The 23,860-nt window shown below is 39.6% G+C and overlaps 1 protein-coding gene across 1 annotated transcript in view; it reads right to left on the bottom strand.

The window, feature by feature from the left end:
- LOC128661461 (cytoplasmic dynein 1 intermediate chain 1-like) overlaps positions 1-23,860 on the bottom strand; it is a 711,349-nt gene that overhangs the window by 63,887 nt on the left and 623,602 nt on the right. The window contains exon 10 of the mRNA XM_053715712.1: positions 11,160-11,306. Coding sequence (XP_053571687.1) covers positions 11,160-11,306 — 147 coding nt within the window. The remainder of the gene's footprint in view (positions 1-11,159; positions 11,307-23,860) is intronic.

Raw genomic sequence — 23,860 nt, 5'->3', positions numbered from 1 at the left:
TTTCCACAACCAACCACTGCATCTACTGTCCTTAACATTGCTCATCCTTTGTGCTTCTTCAGAAGAGCTAGAACAGCACATCTAGAAAACTTTTTGCCTGGGAGAGACCTTATTGATGCAGTATAACTACCTTGTTGCTGTGCTCAGTCTTTTATTCCTCCTACACAGCTGTTTCTGTTTCCGTTAATAATTATGTTTCAACCTACTTATTAAATTCATGATCATTAGCACCTGCTTGGTATAATTGTTTAAGCATGCAAAAGTGTACCTAGAAGAAATTATTCTGAATTAATTGGTGGTCACACCAAAAATTGATTTGATTTATATTTTTCTGCTGTTTCTGCTGGATTTGCCTCGTGAGATTGTGGATAAATGTTCTCTGATGCATGATTTTATGTCCTTCGAGGTGAGTCCTTCATATTGGACCCCACATATTTGACATTTCAACATATAGATAACCTTGGTGGACATACAATTCATGCATGACTTTATCATGAATTCTTCACCCGTGATGTGTGATGTAAATGTTTTGTTTTTTTCAATAAATTTGCATGGCCTACACTTTCTATGTCCACAATTATACATTCCTGTACTACTCATCCATGTAGAGACCCTAGTCTTTTCTGTTTTTAGTAGGGTCGGAGAGAGCAGGGACCCTAATGTGGAAATTTTTTGGAACTACATCTCACACCATTTTTAACTAGATTAATTAATTTGTCATCCGCTGCTAAAATGTGAAAATGTTTTCGTATTATTTGTGAAATCTGTGGAAACTGAACACTGTAACTGGCGACAAAATTCACTCCCTTAAATGGCTCTGGTTTATCTTTTCTATCTCCTAAAAGGGATGATCTATGTATTTTTTCCACCATGTTTCTAGCAATGCTGATAGTTTTTTTGGGGTATCCCCTCTCCCTCAGTCTAATTTCCAATTCCTTTGCTTCTCGGCTGTAGTCTCCATATTCTGAGCAGTTACGTTTTAAACGTATGAACTCTCCTTTAGCCACTGCTGCTGCAGTGTGGTTGGGATGGCAGCTTCTGCCGTGAAGCAAGGAATTGCCTGAGATGGGTTTTCTGTATATCTTATTTAACACCTTACCCTCTTTGGAGCCAGTTAAGGTGATGTCAAGGTAGTTGATACTCTCAGAGTGTAGTTCAAATGTGAAACTGAGGCCAACATCGTTTTCATTGAGCATATTCACAAAGGTCATAACTTCTGATCTCTTCCTTTTCCATATAAAGAGGAGGTCATCGATGTACCTGCCGTACATGTGAATCTCCTGTTTGTAAATATTTCTATCTCCAAAGATGTGGAAAAACTCCAACCAACCTAAAAAAGGTTGGCGTACGAGGGGGAAATCTTGGCCCCCATCGCTGTTCCACATCTTTGGAGATAGAAAACCTCCTGAAACTGAAAGAAATTATGGGTAAGAAGAAATTTTGTGACCTCCACTACATAATCCTGAAACTCTGGTATGTACTCTGAAAGATTCTTTAGATAGAATTGTATTGCTTTGATGCCCTCCTCGTGAATTATAGATGAGTATAGCAATACAGCATCTACCGTAACCCAACAAAAGGTGTCTTCCCACTTTTGGGATTCCATCATATTCAGCACATGTTTCGTATCCTTAATGTATGAGGGCATAGTAATGACAAATGGTTGAAGTATAGAATCGAGCCACTGAGACAAGTGCTCAAATAATGACCCGATCCCACTGACTATCGGGTGACCTTGCATATTACTGAGGGATTTGTGTACTTTGGGGAGTAAATATTCCACTGTATTCCCATCAAGGAACCCCTGTTCCTTCCCATCATCCAAAAGATGACACAGCTCCTTTCTATATTTAGAAGTAGGATCCCCCGGGAGCACCCAATAGTTATCTTCATTACCTAGCTCTCTGAGAGCTTCTTCTTTATAAGTCATCTTGTTTATAACCACAACAGTGCCCCCTTTGTCAGCATACTTTATAACAATGGTGTTATCCTCCTGTAATTGTTTAAGAGCTATTCTCTCATTCCTAGTTATGTTGTGGTTAATTTGACTCCCAGAATCTTTTAAATTGGTCAGATCTTATTCGACCCTATTGTAAAAGGTCTCTATTATGTCTCCTCTGGAATGGATAGGATAAAATTTCGATTTAGGTCTCATGGAAATACTTTTAGTGATATTACCCTCATTGTTGACTGCTTCAAACTGTAATTCTTGTAGAACCACAGCATCACATTTATCCTGAAAGGTTAGTTTGCCTGTCTCATGATTGATGTAATTAGCAGCATTACCCACTAGTGTTTGTTCAGTGTCTTCCTGACCCGAGAAGTGTTTCTTTAAGGTTATATTTCTGATCAAACGATTAACGTCAATCATAGTCTGAAAGACATCAAACTCATCAGTGGGGGCAAACGTAAAACCATATCCCAGTACTTTCAGTTGGTCTTTGGTCAAAAATATTTGTGATAAATTTGTCATGTTTCCTATTTGTACTTGCTTTGGGCTCGTGGTCCCCGCAATGTGTACCTGCCCTGCATCTTGTGTGGCTCTATGGGGACTGTGGACAGGGCAGGATCCAAGGGAAAAACCTGATCTATGTCTGACACATGAGGTCCCTGTGTACTTTGTACTGTAGGTGTGTACTTTGACCCTCCTTGTCTATTGTTAGGTGTTCTCTGTTCCTTGGGCCTGATCACTGCCTGCTGTTATATTACTGGTGCTACATTGGTATTTTTAAGTATCCCTGTTGTGATAGTTTGCCCCCTCGTACGCCAACCATTTTTTAGGTTGGAGGGAGTTTTTCCACATCTTTGGAAATAGAAATATTTACAAACAGGAGATTCACATGTACGGCAGGTACATCGATTACCTTCTCTTTATATGGAAAGGAAGAGATCAGAAGGTATGACCTTTATGAATATGCTCAATGAAAATTATGTTGGCCTCAGTTTCACATTTGAACTACACTCTGAGAGTATCAACTATCTTGACATCACCTTAACTGGCTCCAAAGAGGGTAAGATGTTAACTAAGATATACAGAAAACCCATCTCAAGCAATTTCTTGCTTCACGGCAGAAGCTGCCATCCCAACCACACTGCAGCAGCAGTGGCTAAAGGAGAGTTCATACATTTAAAATGTAACTGCTCAGAATATGGAGACTACAGCCGAGAAGCAAAGGAATTGGAAATTAGGCTGAGGGAGAGGGGATACCCCAAATCAGAATTGATAGAAACATGGTGGACAAAATACATTGATCATCCCTTTTAGGAGATAGAAAAGGTAAACCAGAACCATTTAAGGGAGTGAATTTTGTCACCAGTTACAGTGTTCAGTTTCCACAGATTTCACAAATAATATGAAAACATTTTCACATTTTAGCAGCGGATGACAGATAAAATTGATCTAGTTAAAAATGGTGTGAGATGTAGTTCCAAAAAATGTCCCACATTAGGGTCCCTGCTCTCTCCGACCCTACTAAAATCAGAAAAGACTAGAGTTTCTACATAGATGAGTAGTACAGGAATGTACAATTGTGGACACAGAAAGTGTAAGCCATGCAAATTTATTGAAAAAGTCAAAACCTTTACATCACACATCACAGGTGAAGAATTCATGATAAAGTCATGCATGAATTGTATGTCCACCGAGGTTATCTATATGTTGAGATGTCAAATATGTGGGGTCCAATATGTAGGACTCACCTCGAGGGACATAAAATCATGCATCAGAGAACATTTATCCACAATCTCTCGAGGCAAATCCACAACCCCATTGGTACACCATTTTGTGGAAAAACATCAGAGAGAAATACATACCTTGAGGTGGTGTGCCATAGAAAAAGTTAAACTCCCCAAAAGAGGGGGGATCTGGACAAACTTCTGGCTAAACGGGAGACTTACTGAATTTTTATGCTTCCATATGGCCTAAATTCCAGATATGATTTAATTAACTACTGGGAGTAGTTTAGTACCACCATTTGAGTCTTCTCCCTTTAACATATCTTTGGAAATAGAATAATTTCCAGCTCAAGATTGAATTAGCTTTCACATGCATGTATTAACTAACTATACTCTTTGTCTAGTTATCTAGTCCCTGTTGGCTACAGCCCTAAGTAAACTATATCAAATTCCATATGCTTATATACATACTCCATTATTGGCATTTGCTTCTTTTCCCTGATGGGTATACACATATATATGAGTATTTATTTGTACTTATTGCCTTCTCATATATTATAATGGATTCTGTATACTTTGCATATCCAATATTCTACACAGATATCAGTTACATGTCCTATTATAACAGTCAGGTTAGGACTGTGTCTTATTACCTATTCATGTAAAGTATTGGATGTCATATATTTATGTTAATCTTGTGTTTATTTTTGTATCATATGTATATATATATATATATATATATATATATATATATATATATAGAGAGAGAGAGAGAGAGAGAGAGAGAGAATTATTTGAATATTGATACATAATAGGTTCACATCACAATGGGTTTGGCTACCCATATCACATTGGTGCTAGTGAGGGGAGGCGCTATTTGATTATCCAATCATTTTACCTCTTAAGATTTTTAAACACAGGGGTGATAGCATTAAATCAGGCTATGACTACGGCAGTTTGCCAAAACGCATAGGCCCTTTTTGCTGTGCTCCTCTAACGCTATGCTTTGTATAGGCTGCTTGCTGTACTATATTTTTAATGGTTTTTGTAATAAAGTTTATATTTTTTATGTACTGAGCGGTGGTTAAACTCTTCTTTTTTGTGCTACTTAATATTATTTAACCGACTTACAATGCTCACAGTCTGTTTTCCAGTTTTGCCACATTAGGATTGGTTATTGGACACACACCCCTAAGGACGACATCATCATCTCACACCGTGAAGATATCGGGAGCATCGGACCTGCAAGACAGGCGGAGGAAGTGGACAACGGGGAGCACTGACAAGTGCATTCGAGTTCTAGAGGGGTACTTATCAAGCCGTCTACTTTACCTGCCTTCGCCGATCCAATACGCCCACCTAAGCTTGCCTCACATCGCCGCCGCGGACCTGAATACGTTCGCCTAAGTTATCAAAAAAGCTGTCAAAAAGCCGCGCACCAAGTACGGGGCGATGAGCAGTGGACTGTGATAGTTATCACTCATCCGATCTCGCTGCTCTTCGGCTTTTTCACAGCTTTATTGATACCCCTGTCACTAAGCACCCACACTAACTACACTGTTCTACCCCCTATACCGGTGCCCCCGGCGCCCCCCGCAACTAAATAAAGTTACTAACCCCTAAACCGCCGCTCCTAGACCCCGCCGCAACTATAATAAATGTATTAACACCTAAACCACCGCTCCCGGACACCGCCGCCACCTACATTATACCTACTAACCCCTATCCTGCCCCCCCTATACCGCCGCCACCTAGAATAAATTTATTAACCCCTATCCTGCGGATCCCGGACCCCGCCACAACTAAATAAATAGTTTAACCCCTAATCCGCCGCTCCCGGACCCCGCCGCAACCTATATTAAACTTATTAACCCCTAATCTGCCCCCCTACACCGTCGCCACCTATAATAAATTTATTAACCCCTATCCTGCCCCCCACTACACCGCCGCCACTGTAATAAAATTATTAACCCCTATCCTGCCCCCCCTACACCGCCGCCACTGTAATAAAATTATTAACCCCTATCCTGCCCCCCCCTACACCGCCGCAACTCTAATAAAATTATTAACCCCTAAACCTAAGTCTAACACTAACCCTAACACCCCCTAACTTAAATATTAATTAAATACATCTAAATAAATTTAACTCTTTTTAACTAAATAAATCCTATTTAAAACTAAATACTTACCTTTAAAATAAACCCTAATATAGCTACAATATAAATAATAATTATATTGTAGCTATTTTAGGATTTATTTTTATTTTACAGGCAACTTTCAATTTATTTTAACTAGGTACAATAGCTATTAAATAGTTATTAACTATTTAATAGCTACCTAGCTAAAATAAAGAGAAATTTACCTGTAAAATAAAAACTAACCTAAGTTACAATTACACCTAACACTACACTATACTTAAATAAATTATTCCTATTTAAAACTTAATACTTACCTGTAAAATAAACCCTAAGATAGCTACAATATAATTAATAATTACATTGTAACTATTTTAGGATTTATATTTATTTTACAGGTAACTTTGTATTTATTTTAGCTAGTTAGAATAGTTATTAAATAGTTATTAACTATTTAATAACTACCTAGCTAAAAGAAATACAAAATTACCTGTAAAATAAATCCTAATCTAAGTTACAATTAAACCTAACACTACACTATCATTAAATTAATTACCTACAAATAACTACAATTAAATACAATTAAATAAACTAACTAAAGTACAAAAAATAAAAAAAGCTAAGTTACAAAAAATAAAAAAAATAAGTTACAAACATTTAAAAAATATTACAACAATTTTAAGCTACTTACACCTAATCTAAGCCCCCTAATAAAATAACAAAGCCCCCCAAAATAAAAAAATTCCCTACCCTATTCTACATTAAAAAGTAAACAGCTCTTTTGCCTTACCAGCCCTTAAAAGGGCCTTTTGCGGGGCATGCCCCAAATAAAACAGCTCTTTTGCCTGTAAAAGAAAAATACAACCCCCCCAACATTAAAACCCACCACCCACATACCCCTAATCTAACTCAAACCCCCCTTAAATAAACCTAACACTACCCCCCTGAAGATCATCCTACCTTGAGTCGTCTTCACTCAGCCGAGCACCGATGGAACTGAAGAGGAGATCCGGAGCGGCAGAAGTCATCATCCAAGGGGCGCAGAAGAAATCTTCCATCCGATGAAGTCATCATCCAGGCGGCGCTGAAGAGGTCTTCGATGCGATAGAAGTCGTCATCCAGGCAGCGTCTTCAATCTTCATCCATCCGGAGCGGAGCCATCTTCAGAAGAGCCTACGCGGATCCATACTCTTCTTCCCGACGACTAACGACGACTTTAAGTGACGTCATCCAAGATGGCGTCCCTCGAATTCCTATTGGCTGATAGAATTCTATCAGCCAATCGGAATTAAGGTAGAAAAATCTGATTGGCTGATTCAATCAGCCAATCAGATTCAAGTTCAATCCGATTGGCTGATTGGTTCAGCCAAAATAGCTACAATGTAATTATTAATTATATTGTAGCTATCTTAGGGTTTATTTTACAGGTAAGTATTTAGTTTTAAATAGGAATAATTTATTTAAGTATAGTGTAGTGTTAGGTGTAATTGTAACTTAGGTTAGTTTTTATTTTACAGGTAAATTTCTCTTTATTTTAGCTAGGTAGCTATTAAATAGTTAATAACTATTTAATAGCTATTGTACCTAGTTAAAATAAATTGAAAGTTGCCTGTAAAATAAAAATAAATCCTAAGATAGATACAATATAATTATTATTTATATTGTAGCTATATTAGGGTTTATTTTAAAGGTAAGTATTTAGTTTTAAATAGGATTCATTTAGTTAATAAGATAAATATTATTTAGATGTATTTAATTAATATTTAAGTTAGGGGGGTGTTAGGGTTAGTGTTAGACTTAGGTTTAGGGGTTAATAATTTTATTAGAGTTGCGGCGGTGTAGGGGGGGCAGGATAGGGGTTAATAATTTTATTAGAGTTGCGGCGGTGTAGGGGGGCAGGATAGGGGTTAATAATTTTATTACAGTGGCGGCGGTGTAGGGGGGGCAGGATAGGGGTTAATACATTTATTATAGGTGGCGACGGTGTAGGGGGGGCAGATTAGGGGTTAATAAGTTTAAGATAGGGGTTAAACTATTTATTTAGTTGCGGCGGGGTCCGGGATCGACAGGATAGGGGTTAATAAATTTATTCTAGGTGGCGGCGGTATAGGGGGGGAAGGATAGGGGTTATTAGGTATAATGTAGGTGGCGGCGGGGTCCGGGAGCGGCGGTTTAGGGGTTAATACATTTATAAGAGTTGCAGCGGAGTCTAGGAGCGGCGGTTTAGGGGTTACTAACTTTATTTAGTTGTTGGGGGCTCCGGGGGCGCCGGTATAGGGGGTTAACATGTTTAATATAGTTGCGGCGGGCTCCGGGAGCGGCGGTTTAGAGGGTAATACATTTATTTAGTTGCGGCGGTGTAGGGGGGGCAGATTAGGGGTGTTTAGACTCGGGGTACATGTTAGGGTGTTAGGTGCAGACATTTCCCATAGGAATCAATGGGATGTCGGGCAGCAGCGAACATGAACTTTCGCTACGGTCAGACTCCCATTGATTCCTATGGGATCCTATTGAAAACCAGGTACGCTGGGCCGGAAAAGTGCCGAGCGTACCTGCTAGTTTTTTGATAACTAGCAAAGTAGTCAGATTGTGCCGCACTTGTGTGCGGAACATCTGGAGTGACGTAAGAATCGATCTGTGTCGGACTGAGTCCGGCGGATCGAAGCTTACGTCACAAAATTCTACTTTTGCCGGGCAGCAGGGCTTGATAACTAAGGCGAATCAGCCTCGCCACAAATACGCTGCGGAATTCCAGGGTATTTGAGGTTGATGGCTTGATAACTACCCCCCCTAGTGTGAACAGACACAGAAACCTTGAATGCGAGTATCCCGCTCCTGCAGTGATTCTAAAGGCTAACGGGGGTATGTTTTGGCCGATCGAGGCATAACATATGTTTGGAAGAAAGCTATTTTTAAACGTGGGAGACAGTTTGTACTTCACATTCATCGCCAAGCAAGCAAAGGCTGCAACTTGGGGTAGATATCCCCTATAAGAGGCGAACATTTAACTAAATAGTGTCTCTGCAGGTTAACCCTGGAAGAGTAATTACAAGTCTTTGAATAAAGGGGTCTGGCTGTGAAGTGTCAGAAATATTAACTGTATAACCAATCCTAATGGACTGTATCCTTTGCTGAACATATGATAGCAATGTATTTAACCATACTCTTCTTCTGATTCTTTAAATTATAAAAGAAAACATTTTCATTCCATGTCCGTTTAACAGCTGTAATTTCTTACTAATCAGGAATTAGTGGAAAATTCAGTCCCATTGTGTGTTTCTCGATGATGACTGTTTTGTAACATTTAAACATTGTTTAATGATAACATTAAAGTGCAACACAATACTAGTCTCTGTACTATTTCAGCAGGCCACATTATTATGTGTTGAAAGGATACCTAGGTAGGCATCTGGAGAACTACATGGCAGGAAATAGTGCTGCCATCTAGTGTTCTTGCAAATTGATACAAATCTTGCAAAACTGCTGCCATATAGTGCTCTAGAAGTGGAACTGCTCCTAAGCAAATTTCCCCGCTTTTCAAATAAAGAGAACAAAGAAAAATTGATTAAAGAAGTAAATTAGAAAGTTATTTAAAATCACCTGCTGTATCTGAATCATAAAAAAAAATATTTGGTTTCATATCCTATTAAAGAGACAGTTGACACTTTGAGATTGTAATAGAAAATGTTTAATTATGTATAATAAAAAAATGCGATATGCTTTTATTATTTATTTTGTTTCATTTTGTTCCTTTTTTTTCCCTCTGAAAATTGTTAGTTTTCCCAATTCCACTGAGTTTCAATAATGTCAGCAGTTATTCTGAAGGTGTCCCCTTATATATCTCTCTGTTAAGGACAATTACAGGCGTATATAATAGTCAATAAAAGATTGTGCAATTGCTGTTTGAAAAAAAACTAATTTGCGCACTCTCTTTTGTATCTGTTGCTAAAAGAAGAGATAGAAGAGTGTAATCCTAGGTTTCAACATGGGGTGCCCATTATAGAAAATAAAGAACTTTATAGAAACTAAACTTTTACACTTATTTGAAAATATTTAAACAACTATTACAATTTTTAAAAACACATCTACATACCCCTCTCTGGTTAATCTTTGCTTTGAATTGATCATCATCTGAAGCTATTATTTAAATTGGAATATACTGTATACAGGTATACCCCGCTCATACAGCGGGTTAGGGACCGGAGCCCCACTGTAAAGTGAAAACCGACTTAAAGTGAAACAAGGCAGTTTTAGCTTTCTTTTCAGTGTTTAAAATCTTAAAAACATGTTTGAACTAACATATATTAGGTGTGCAATAGTGCTACGTTTAGTTTAACACTAGCACAGCAAGTATTCAATAAATTCTGTACCTGTAAAGTAGTGACAATTACTGTAGTAAAATTTGCCAGACTATAGCACTGAGACACAGATTGCACTGTAATGCTGTAAACAGAGTGAACTAAGCATAACAAAATGGTGCCAGTCACTTTTCTCGCAATCTCACAATGATTTACAGCACTGTTTCAAAATGCTTGGAGGTTGAACAAAGCGCTGTATTAGCGAATCGCTGTAAAGTGAAGCGCTGTAAAGTGAGGTATACCTGTATATTAAACATATTTTTGCATCTGTCTGTTTTTCTATCTACCAATTTATGTACAGTATCTATAAACAAAACAGTAAACACACAAACACATATATATTGTCTAATCTATAAACAAATAAGTATTTAAGTAAAAAGCATTTGGTGCACGTGCATTTGAGTTTGTATACATGTGTACAAGCAAATACATTAACAATTCTACATTCCTTTTACAACAGATCTGATGACAAACATATGTGAGCTTAATGTAGACATTAAAACAGCGACATGCAATCCAAAATTGTATTTGAAATGGAAAATTTCATGATTCAGATAAAACACAATTTTAATCAGCTTTTTAATTTTGCTTCATTCTTTGTTAAAAGAGCAGCAATGCACTATTTGGAGCTAGCTGAACACATCAGGTGGGCCAATAACAAGAAGCATATATGTGCAGCCACCAATCAGAAGCTAGCTCCCAGTAGTGCATTGCTGCGTCTGAACTTACCTAGATATGCTTTTCAATAATGGATACCAAGAGAACAAATCACATTAGATAAAAGAAGCAAATTAGAAAGTTGGGTAAAAGTGCATGTCCTATCTGAATCATGTAAGTTTACATTTTCTATCCCTTTAAATATATCTAATTTAATAGACATTTACCAATAGCTTATTTATCAAACATCAACTTGGTTAAGCATCAGTATTTGCTTATTTGCAGAAATGAACTGAAGGACTGTTTGTGCAGAACTGAAAGAAAAGCAGCTTACAGTGTGCGCTGCAGCAGAAAGAGGCGTTCTCTGAACAGGCGTTCTCCTGTGACTGCGATTATCCCAAAGAACTATCTGCCCTGAATACGTTCCACCGATGACAAGATTGGGATGAAAGCGAGCAAAGCAGACAGACATCACAGACGACTGCAAGAGAAAGAGAAATACACAGAGATAAAATACATTTTCTGCATTTGAACTGAGTCCCTTTCCTTTTTCCATGTCTTATAAACACTGTGCCGCAGTAAAATAAATTGCAGTATTGTGGCAGTTTTTACTAATGCTCCATTAATTCATTTCACGTACAGTATTTCTACTTACATGATACTTTCCAGCACTTCTCTGACAGAACAAATAGTGGAAAATTGTCCTGGCCTGCTCATAAATGTAAAAGTAGCACCAGCAAATATTATTTGTTAGGTAAATGTATATTTTGACCCTGTATTATTTCCATTTAAAAACTTAAGTTTGCCGTTAATGCCAAAAAATACTTTCCAAACTGATTCAGCCATGGAAGCATCTTAGCTCTTTCTAAATATTAAACTGATGGTAAACTTTCCCTTTGTATAAACAGATCTGGAATGTTAGCAATATTTTAGATGGAGTTTTATTTATCAGTTGTAATAAAAATACACTTTAAAAACTGACTTTTTAATGTAGTTCTGAAACTCAAATACCCCACACTCCAGCCGACCACTTCAAAAGTATTATATATTTTTTTTGTGAGCCAACGGTTTTGAAATGTTCTCCAATCGGTGCTCTAGCCAGAAAAAAACAAAACATTGTGAGTGCCGTATGACTAGAGTGCCAATTGCAGAACAGTTCAAACCGTTAGCTCACCAAAAGCTAAATACGTTAAATATGGACAGCATTCGTGAGGCCAGGCAGACAAGGTTCATAATAGAGAAACCTCCTAGCACATGATACATGAGGTCCATAGCATGCACCAAACAAGGCTAAAAGTCCCTTTAAGTACTAGGGTCCACAATGTGGCCCTCTGATATTTATTTGTTTCCCCAATTCCCCATTCTTAACTTCTACTCCTACTGGAACAAATAGAGTGTTTTCTTCCCTAAGCAATGTCTTTCTTATCTTTGCAGGACCAGTGTATAAGTTTCTAGGTAGTTATGTACAGGTTTAGGTAATTCCTCAATTCATATCTCTAGGTTAAACATGAGTATACTGTACATTTGGTTTCACTAATAGAATTTCTACAACCTACAACATTTCCATAGTGGTTTCTCACAAGAAAAGGTTAGAAACAAATAAACACATGTGTTATATTGTTGATATTTCATCTTGTTCACCTTCCTTCCTCACCTCAGTTCATCTTTGCTAAGTGACCTCCATCAAATGCGTCAGGGGCGGAACTACAGGGGATGCAGAGGGCTCAACTGCGACCGGGCCCCCGAGGGGGGGGCCTAGCTTAAAAAAATATAAATAATAATATAATAATAAAAAAGAAATTTAAAATAAAAATTGTTGACCTGCCACTGCCTGCACTGATATCATGTGAGTGTGACGTGATGCTTCACTAGTGTCTCTGTCTCCGACTACAGGGGTTAGTGTTTCTGTTTTACCCATTGGTGTTTATGTGTGTGTATGTGTCTATGCATGTATGTGACTGTGTGTGTATGTGTGTACGTATGTGACTGTGTGTGTATTTATACATGTATGTGTGTGTGTATGTGTGTTTGTATGTATGTGAATGTGTGTGTATTTATGCATGTATGTGTGTATGTATGTATGTATGTGACTGTGTGTGTATTTATGCATGTATGTGTGTATGTATGTGACTGTGTGTGTATTTATACATGTATGTGTGTGTGTGTATGTGTGTTTGTATGTATGTGAATGTGTGTGTATTTATGCATGTATGTGTGTATGTATGTATGTATGTATGTGTCTGTGTGTGTATTTATGCATGTATGTGTGTGTATGTATGTATGTGACTGTGTGTGTATTTATACATGTATGTGTGTGTGTGTGTATGTGTGTTTGTATGCATGTGAATGTGTGTGTATTTATGCATGTATGTGTGTATGTATGTATGTATGTGACTGTGTGTGTATTTATGCATGCATGTGTGTGTGTGTATGTTTGTGGAACCAGCAAACTACAGACCTTGTTACTACAGCATGGGGGGGAGGGGAGGTAAACAGTGTCAGTCTATACAGTGCCACTATATACAGTACAGGGGGGCTGGGCCATGTCACTGACTACTGTGGTCACTTTATAAAGTACTGGGACGGGTAGGGTCAGGCCAGCCATCTCACCAGCAGATTACAGACTGTGTCACTAACTCACTATATACAATATTGGCGGTTTAAAAAGTGTCACTATATACAGTAATAGGTGATCAGACCATCTTACAGACTGTGGGCACAGGGTACCTCCTTTTGCAGACATGTAATCTGATTCTGTGTTAAATGTTAAAAAAAAAAAAAGATATGTATCAAATTCACCTTTTTTTGTGGGGTGGGGGGCCCTTCTTAGATTCTTGCACCTGGGCCCTGTGGTTTCTAGTTACACCTCTGATATGCATCCCAAGTGTTCCTGAAGTGCAAATGCCTCTGTACCACTAATGCCACCAAACATGCTTCTTTTGGAACAATAGGTTAACTTTACTTAGAAAACATTTTCTCAGTACCAGTACCAGCTACATTTATATCACCGTCTATATTTAAAACATTAATGGCTACATTTAGAGTTCTGCGTTAGCCGTCAAAAGCAGTGTTAAGGGGTCCTAACGCTGGTTTTGGCCGGCAGCTGGTATTTAGAGTCAGGCAGGAAAGGGTCTAAAGCTCACTTTCAAGCCGCGACTTTTCCATACCGCAGATCCCCTTACGCCAATTGCGTATCCTATCTTTTCAATGGGATCTGCCTAACGCCGGTATTTAGAATCTTGGCTGAAGTGAGCGGTACACCCTCTACCGACAAGACTCCAGCTGCAGAAAAAAGTCAGTAGTTAAGAGCTTTCTGGGCTAACACCGGTTTATAAAGCTCTTAACTACTGTGCTTTAAAGTACACTAATACCCATAAACTACCTATGTACCCCTAAACCGAGGTCCCCCCATATCGCCGCCACTATAATAAATATTTTTAACCCCTAATCTGCCGACCGCACACCGCCGCCACCTACATTATCCCTATGAACCCCTAATCTGCTGCCCCTAACATCGCCAACACCTACATAATATTTATTAACCCCTAATCTGCCCCCCCAACGTCGCTGCTACCTTACCTACACTTATTAACCCCTAATCTGCTGACCGGAACCTCGCTGCTACTCTAATAAATGTATTAACCCCTAAACCACCGCACTCCCGCCTCGCAAACCCTATAATAAATAGTATTAACCCCTAATCTGCCCTCCCTAACATCGCCGCCACCTAACTTCAAGTATTAACCCCTAATCTGCCGACCGGACCTCGCCGCTACTCTAATAAATGTATTAACCCCTAAAGCTAAGTCTAACCATAACACCCCCCTAAGTTAAATATATTTTTAATCTAACAAAATAAATGAAATCTTATTAACTAAAGTATTCCTATTTAAAGCTAAATACTTACCTGTAAAATAAACCCTAATATAGCTACAATATAATGAATAATTATATTGTAGCTATTTTAGGATTTATATTTATTTTACAGGCAACTTTGTATTTATTTAAACTAGGTACAATAGCTATTAAATAGTTATTTACTATTTAATAGCTACCTAGTTAAAATAATTACAAAATTACCTGTAAAATAAATCCTAACCTAAGTTACAATTAAACCTAACACTACACTATCAATAAATAAATTAAATCAATTAACTACAAGTACCTACAATTACCTACATTTAAATAAACTAAACTAAATTACAAAAAAAACCAAACACTAAATTACAAAAAATAAAAAAAGGTTACAAGAATTTTAGGCTAATTACACCTACTCTAAGCCCCATAATAAAATAAAAAAGCCCCCCAAAATAAAAAAAATTCCCTACCCTAATCTAAATTAAAAAAGTTAACAGCTCTATTAGCAGCCCTTAAAAGGGCTTTTTGCGGGGCATGCCCCAAAGAAATCAGCTCTTTTGCCTGTAAAAAAACCCACAATATCCCCCCCCAACATTACAACCCACCACCCACATACCCCTACTCTAACGCAAACCCCCCTTAAATAAACCTAACACTACCCCCCTGAAGATCTCCCTACCTTGAGTCGTGTTCACCCAGCCGGGCACCGATGGACCAAAAGAGGACATCCAGAGCGGCAGAAGTCTTCATCCTATCCGGGCAGAAGAGGACATCCGGACCGGTAGACATCTATCTTCATCCATCCGGAGCGGAGCGGAGCCATCTTCTTCCAGCCGACGCGGATCCATCCTTCTTCCACGATTGAGCTTGCATTCTATTGGCTGTTCCGATCAGCCAATAGAATGCAAGCTCAATCTGATTGGCTGATTGGATCAGCCAATTGGATTGAACTTGAATCTGATTGGCTGATTCAATCAGCCAATCATATTTTTCCTACCTTAATTCCGATTGGCTGATAGAATCCTATCAGCCAATTGGAATTCGAGGGACGCCATCTTGGATGACGTCATTTAAAGGAACCTTAATTCGGCGAGTAGGCGTTGTGGAAGAAGTATGGATCCGCGTCGGCTGGAAGAAGATGGCTCCGCTCCGCTCCGGATGGATGAAGATAGAAGATGCCGCTTGGATGAAGATGTCTACCGGTCCGGATGTCCTCTTCTGCCCGGATAGGATGAAGACATCTGCTGCTCCGGATGTCCTCTTTTGGTCCATCGGTGCCCGGCTGGGTGAACACGACTCAAGGTAGGGAGATCTTCAGGGAGGTAGTGTTAGGTTTATTTAAGGGGGTTTGGGTTAGAGTAGGGGTATGTGGGTTGTAATGTTGGGGGGGTGGTATTGTTTTTTTTTTTACAGGCAAAAGAGCTGATTTCTTTGGGGCATGCCCCGCAAAAAGCCCTTTAAGGGCTGGTAATAGAGCTGTTAACTTTTTTAATTTAGATTAGGGTAGGGATTTTTTTTTATTTTGGGGGGCTTTGTTATTTTATTAAGGGGCTTAGAGTAGGTGTAATTAGCTTAAAATTCTTGTAATCTTTTTTTATTTTTTGTAATTTAGTGTTTGTTTGTTTTTGTAATTTAGTTTAGTTTATTTAATTGTAGGTAATTGTAGGTACTTGTAGTTAATTGATTTAATTTATTTATTGATAGTGTAGTGTTAGGTTTAATTGTAACTTAGGTTAGGATTTATTTTACAGGTAATTTTGTAATTATTTTAACTAGGTAGCTATTAAATAGTAAATAACTATTTAATAGCTATTGCACCTAGTTTAAATAAATACAAAGTTGCCTGTAAAATAAATATAAATCCTAAAATAGCTACAATATAATTATTCGTTATATTGTAGCTATATTTGGGTTTATTTTACAGGTAAGTATTTAGCTTTAAATAGGAGTACTTTAGTTAATAAGATTTAATTTATTTTGTTAGATTAAAATTATATTTAATTTAGGGGGTGTTAGGTTTAGACTTAGCTTTAGGGGTTAATACATTTATTAGAGTAGCGGCGAGGTCTGGTCGGCAGATTAGGGGTTAATACTTGAAGTTAGGTGGCGGCGATGTTAGGGAGGGCAGATTAGGGGTTAATACTATTTATTATAGGGTTTGCGAGGCGGGAGTGCGGCGGTTTAGGGGTTAATACATTTATTAGAGTAGCGGCGAGGTCCGGTGGGCAGATTTGGGGTTAATAAGTGTAGGTAAGGTAGCGGCGACGTTGGGGGGCAGATTAGGGGTTGATAAATATAATATAGGGGTCGGCGATGTTAGGGGCAGCAGATTAGGGGTACATAGGTATAAGGTAGGTTGCTGCGGTGTACGGAGCGGCAGATTAGAGGTTAATAATATAATGCAGGTGTCAGCGATAGCGGGGGTGACAGATTAGGGGTTAATAAGTGTAAGGTTAGGGGTGTTTAGACTCGGGGTTCATGTTAGGGTGTTAGGTGCAGACTTAGAGAGTGTTTCCCCATAGGAAACAATGGGGCTGCGTTGGGAGCTGAACGCTGCTTTTTTGCATCCCAAACTGCCCCATTGTTTCCTATGGGGGAATCGTGCACGAGCACAATTTAGCTGCTTACCGCTACCGTAAGCAACGCTGGTATTGAGGGTTGAAGTGGCGGTACATTAGGCTCAACGCACCCTTTTTGGAGCCTAACGCAGCCCTTCAGACAACTCTCAATACCAGCGTTGTCTTAAGGGTGCTTGGGAAAAAAAGCTGCGTTAGCTACGCGGGTCTTTACCGACAAAACTCTAAATCCAGCCGTTCGTATGTAAACACTAAACTATACTTCAGAGATGGATCTTCACTGCTTTTGATCCTTTCATAACCTTGATGAATTGGAAGTATCAAGAGTGCATAATGTAAAAAATATTTAATATTTTTTAAAAACTTACTAAAAACATTCAAATGGAAGAGTGAATATCATGAGAAATTTTTGTTTGACCATACAAATTAAAAAAATCAGACATTTGCCCACTCATTTACTTTATGAAAAGACACAGGAAATGTGAATATACTGAGCATCAAAGTTTAAAAAATATTATTGTATCAAGAAAGTTCAAGAGAGTTCTACTTTCTGGCCTATTGTCTTTCTTCCTGTACTTCCCTCTTTACATCCCCATATTTTTTATTTCCCCTCATATCCATTAAAGGATAATATTGTGGTTAGTGGTATTATATTTAATTCTTCTGTATTCATATTGATGAATATACATTCACAGATAACCACATTCAGACATACAACCAGATGCCTAATGTTACTGGGTCCCAAGTTAGGTCTGAGCCCACAAATCATATGAAAACAAAACAATAAACTCTTGATAGTTGAGCACCTTTTAAATCTTTAACCTCTCTCCTCAGAGGCTAAGAACAAACTGGAGAGGGAGAGGAGGTGGGAGGGGCTAAAGCTCTGTAAGGGTTCTTGACCTCCTCCTGATAGGCTGGAATATAGCCCACATGTTATGAAGCTATGGACTCTCATCAGCTAAGAAGGAAATACATTTTCCAGATCAAACTTAGACACACAGTTCCCTGGAGAATGCAATGCCACCAGATTGTTGCTCTACCACAGTGACACCAAACTGCTGGGTTGCAGTACATTACCCCATAGGCAAGCACATGCCTTTCTCTTTGTTTTACAGTTTTGACAGCACACCAGTTGCATTCTGGTCGGTGTTCAAGGATTACTGTGCAATGCTGCTTACACTTTTAAAACCAGCCCTAACATAATTGAGAAACATTCACATTGTTCACAAGTTCACATTTGTAGCTTTGGAATTTTCAGTTGGTGCAAAGTGATACCGGCTTCCATTTTGCACCCGGTTCATATATTATTCTTATCTGTTTTACAACTGCATAAAAAGTAAACACAAACCTCTTCACATTTTAAACATCCAGCAACTTCATATTTTTTAGAGAAAGATTTGCATCTCAGATTATGTTGCGTAGCTACTCTAACAAGATAGTGTAAAAGACATGAACAAGTACTTTCAAATACGCAAGAAATCATTTAATTTACATCTATATCAGACAGATACGTTTAGTTAATATATTTGTCTTCTTGGTGTCACAAAATACAATTAGAAAGTCATAAATTATTACTAAATATTCAGCCCAATATCATCCGTCTTTAGCTGTACTTTGTCTAGCACAGTATGAAATTCTGATAGCTTTGGGAATTTGTAGTCTTTAGTAATTGTGTGTTAACCTCTAGGCCTTCTCTTTTCTGTATGTGTCATGTCTTGATAGCCATTACCTGCTGACTATTAGGTGTTCATAGTGTTCATACTGGCCATTAACCCCTTTCTGATGGCCATTATCCACACCCAGTGATCCTGTAGGCTACTCTCAGCATACTATGTTCCTGCAGATTAATATCTGCATCCTATGGGGTAAATGTACTACATGTCGAATGGACATGATTGGCTATATCAAATCATGGCCTCTCAACATCGCTAAATGCTGACAGCATACGCTGTCAGCATTTATCATTGCACAAGCATTTCAGGGGAAATGCTTGTGCAATGCAGCCTCCTGCTCACTGGCGGTCAATCGGCTGCTAGCAGGGGCTGTCAAACATCCCCATCGTATCGGATCAGGATGATTTCAATCCACCACCTAAAAGGTGGCGGACAGGTTAAGGTTCTTAACTTCCGAGATGATGGGACTCCGAAGCAACATTCACTGCTTCATAAATGGAGCCCTATGTTTTTTACTGGTGAGCATTCATGTAGTGTGTCCACCTGGTCTTTTTACAGACTTTTTTTTGGTATTCACAGTCCTGTCAGTAATTCATGTGAATATGTAATTTCTGATTAATCTCCAGATACCTCAACCACTGCATAAATACACAGACACAAACCTGGCTATACATAGCAATTATCAGATACAATCACAGACACCATCTATACCATGTACATTCAGTTATCCATTACATTGATTAAGATACCTATAAATATGCTTGATTTCTAATATAAAATCTAGTATGGTATTATAAAAAAGTAACCACCAAGTCACAATGCAGCAACAGTTCTTTATTATTGAAAGAATATATTTGGCAATCTAAGGTGTTTTAGAACCACACAAGACATCTTGTAATGCAACATGACAGTAATCTGTGATGTATCAGTATTTTACATCCCAAGAGATGAATATCCTGAGAGAACACCCTGAATACAAGTATAGTTTAGAATATTCACCATGTGTTCTTAATACAACCATCCAGCAAGTAACTAACTTAAATGCACACAGGTATAATGGAAACAAATGCAATGTACTGGGAATTGTTTTGGCAATGTAATACTTTTTTCTGAAAATGAATGTTGTGATATTTGAGAGGCAGCTTTCATTCTCATGTGGTACAAACACAAGACACAACTTAATCATTAAGAATAGATTCCTAACTCTTCAAGTGTAGAGCTGATTCATCTTTCTTTTTTCTGTTATAATCTTGTTTAAAGGGATGTAAAAGCGTACACAAAAATGCTGTTATATGCATTTATTAATCCACTATTGCTTGTACTTGCATATAACTGTGTGTTTAACCCTGCAAATTGATTAAATAGTTAAAGCAGGGGCGTATTTAGGTTTTTTTGCTGCCCTAGGCACTCAAAACTCTGCTGCCCCCCCCACCCCCACCCCACCCCAGGTTTAAGGCCTTTTTTTAAACATAATATTTTTGGGGCAGGGTGTAAAAAATTTAAAAAATAATGTCTTTTTAAGTAGATGTTCCCCAGGGCTTGCATTCACTCTGGTCACACACACATATATATATATATTTATATTAAGACATTATTTTGCAAGTCAGATGATTAAAGTGTTTATATCAGAAAAAAAATATTCTTCACTGTATGATAGTTTGACAGTAGGTAGTTGTTTAACCTTAAACATCTTCTTTGGTGATTGACAGTTATTTAAGCAAAATATCTGCTTGGATAAATATGTAATGAATATACAAACTGGCCTTTAAAAGTACTTAAAAAATAGAACAGTAGTTATGATAGGTTTAGGAATTGTATCCTAGGGGATAAAGTCACATGATACAATCATAATAAAGTATATACTTGTATTGTTTCTGAATGTATTGAATGCATACAACATATTTTCAGTTGTGTTTTAAGTCACATAGTTGTATAGATTCAGCAATAAATGCTAATTCTTTGCATGTATGACAGATAGACAAACAGTAAATGTACAAGTATTTAGTGACTAATCCGTTTAAGTATTTTAATGCCTAATGAAGATGTATTGAAGGGAGAAAGGCATATGCTGTTTCACAGTGGTCACTTTGTAGTGCACACTGCACTGTGTAGTCTGTGTGAGTCTCAATCACGCGGTGGATCCAGGAAGATTACCGCATTCCCTCTCAGTCCAGGCCAGGCTGCGCAAGTGAGCTCCGCCTCCACTGTCACCACGTCATGCGCACCCACATACAATCCCATAGGATAGCAATAGCCAGGCCAGCCATTTGTCATTTGTAATTGGTTGATTTAGCCACCCGGCCCTGAGTTCAGTAGAGTGGCCCTAGGGACTCAAAATTCTGCTGCCCCTTAAAAATCCGCTGCCCTAGGCACCGGCCTCATTGGCCTATGCCTTAATACGCCCCTGAGTTAAAGTCAGCTCTGGAGAAACAATTTATTACTGGGAGCTTGTTAGAAACATCTGGTGCGCTAATGACAAAAAAGAAATGTGTGTAGCCATCAATCACCAGCTAGTTAAATACCGTACATACATTTTCTTATTCAACAAAGGATACCAAAAGAAACAAAGTACATTTGAAAACAGAAGTGAATGTAAAAGTGTCTTTAAATTACGTGCTCTATCTGAATCATGCAAGTTTAACTTTCCTACCCTTTAAGCTAACTAGGGATGATGAACATTTGTTATTGTTATTTGTCTGGCCCAGGATCACGTGATCTAGCAATCTACTAGCACTGCCTTGTACTGAGACACACACAAATCCATAAGCTTAACTTTTTTTTTAGTTGTCAAAATGCGTACAATGGTCTTAACATCCTGGTGCACTGTTTAAAGTGCGCCTCTTTGGTTCAGAGATGACGGTCCTCAGCCTAGGCACAGGAATTCTGTGGAGAGAGAGATAAGTGACTCAGACATTGTTCCTCCTTTCCCCAGGTCCCGGGAGCCTTCCCTTAAGTTAGGCCAACGTTCCTTTCAAGCTTATAAGCCGATGGGGGGGGGCATCACCCAGCAGAGGCCTCTGCAGGGGTTAGCAGTGGCCATCCTAATGGAGACAGGCCATCCTCGGGCATAATAGGGGGTACAGGAGCTGCAGGATTTAAACTGGGCCTAATCCTGGGCCAACAGGAAGGGAAGCACATTTTCCAGGCCTTGCCTGCCGATATTGGGTCTATCCCTCAGGGACAACTAGCGACCGTCTGGTCACTGGTTCAGTCCCTGTCTGCCGTTTTGGGCCCAGTCTTTAATGCTCAGGGGCCAGCATCAGGCCCTTTAGCTACTGGCCCACCTAATCTGCCCACATCGCCGCCCGCATCTGGAGGGTCTTTCCCTTTGTCGGTGGCCGGCGCATCCACTGTTTCCCACCCTCACCAAGTTAGACATACCACTGGGCCGCCACGTAGCCCACCCGCCATCTTAGGGCAAGAGACCGCCGTTGCAGGGCCCTCCGGTGGGAGCGGCATCAGTGCAGGGCCTTCCGGGGGGAGCGGTATCACTGGGGGGCCTTCAGAGGTGATCGCCTCTGCTGGTTCTTCAGTATCTGGGCCTCATCTGGCCACGAAGGTGGCCGCCCAGGGATTTCAGGCCACGATTGTTGCCCTGCCTACCGACGCACTTCCGGTGGGCGGGACTTCCGGTCACGCACCAGGACGCAGTCAGACAATGGCCAGGAGGGGAGGGTATCGGCAGCCCCTCCCCCGGCTCAGAGAAGTCAGCACTTTCGGGTGGGCTTGCGGGCTTGCAGAAAGGGATGGGAGTGCTGGAAATATCAGGACAAGCAGTGTGACAAAGGACAAAATTGTTCCTTTCGCCACATATGTCAGTTCTGCGGTGGTCAGCATCCAGGAGCCAAATGCTGCAAAAAACGTGATCAGCCAGGTGAGCGCGGTGGGGGAAAATCACTCCCGGCTGGGAAGGACAGCCACCCCGCTAAAGGTGGATGTCCTTGAGACCTGGTTAGCAGGGTACCCAGATCGGTCCGCAGCAGGATTGCTGTGGTCCGGATTAAGGCAGGGGTTTATTATTCCTGTCCAGGGTTGGGTAAAAGGGTCTTTAATGCGGCGCAATTTAAAATCCACATTTCAGTTTCCAGAGGTGGTACACGATAAGCTCAGTAAGGAAGTAGATTTGGGGCGCATGGCCGGCTCATTTAGGAAACCACCAATAGAGGGGCTAGTGGTGTCCCCACTGGGAGTGGTGCCGAAGAAGGAGAAAGGAAAATGTTGCCTTATTTAGCACCTCTCTTTTCCGAAACGTGGGTCGATGAAGGATGCCATTTCGCCAGAACTAAGTTCGGTTCAATATCAGTCATTCGAGTCAGCGGTTGATATTGTAAGGCAGACGGGAATAGGAGCACTGATGGCAAAGCTTGATGTCGAATCAGCGTTCAGGCTCCTCCCTATTAACCTTGTATCCTTCAGGTTAATAGGTGGTTATTTCGAGGGCAATTACTATGTGGACATGTGCCTCCTGATGGGGTGTTCCATATCGTGCGTGTACTTCGAGGCCTTCAGTTCATTCCTGAACTGGGCCATAGGGCAGTATATGGGGACGGATCGTATCGCCCACTATCTGGACGATGTTCTTCTGGTGGGGAAACCAGATTCCCCTCAGTGTGCAGAATAGATGCAGAGCATGAGTTCCCTGATGAATGCATTTGGGGTTCCTCTGGTGGCTGATAAGCTGGAGGGTCCCTGCATGCGTCTTACTTTTTTAGGGATTGAAATAGACTCTGTGGCAGAGCTTTGTCGCTTGCCTGAGGATAAGCTGTCCCGCATGCTGGAAATAGTATGTAGCACCAGGTCCGCCCAGTTTGTGAGTGTTCAGGAAATGCAATCTTTGCTCGGTCTGCTAAATTTTGCTGGTAGGGTCATTCCGATGGGGCGCGTTTTTAATCACAGATTAGAAGCACAGATGGAAGGATCTAGACCTC

The sequence above is a fragment of the Bombina bombina genome, chromosome 5, assembly GCF_027579735.1.
Source record: "Bombina bombina isolate aBomBom1 chromosome 5, aBomBom1.pri, whole genome shotgun sequence".
In the NCBI taxonomy this organism is placed as follows: domain Eukaryota; kingdom Metazoa; phylum Chordata; class Amphibia; order Anura; family Bombinatoridae; genus Bombina; species Bombina bombina.
This window is presented reverse-complemented; position numbering and strand designations above follow the sequence as displayed.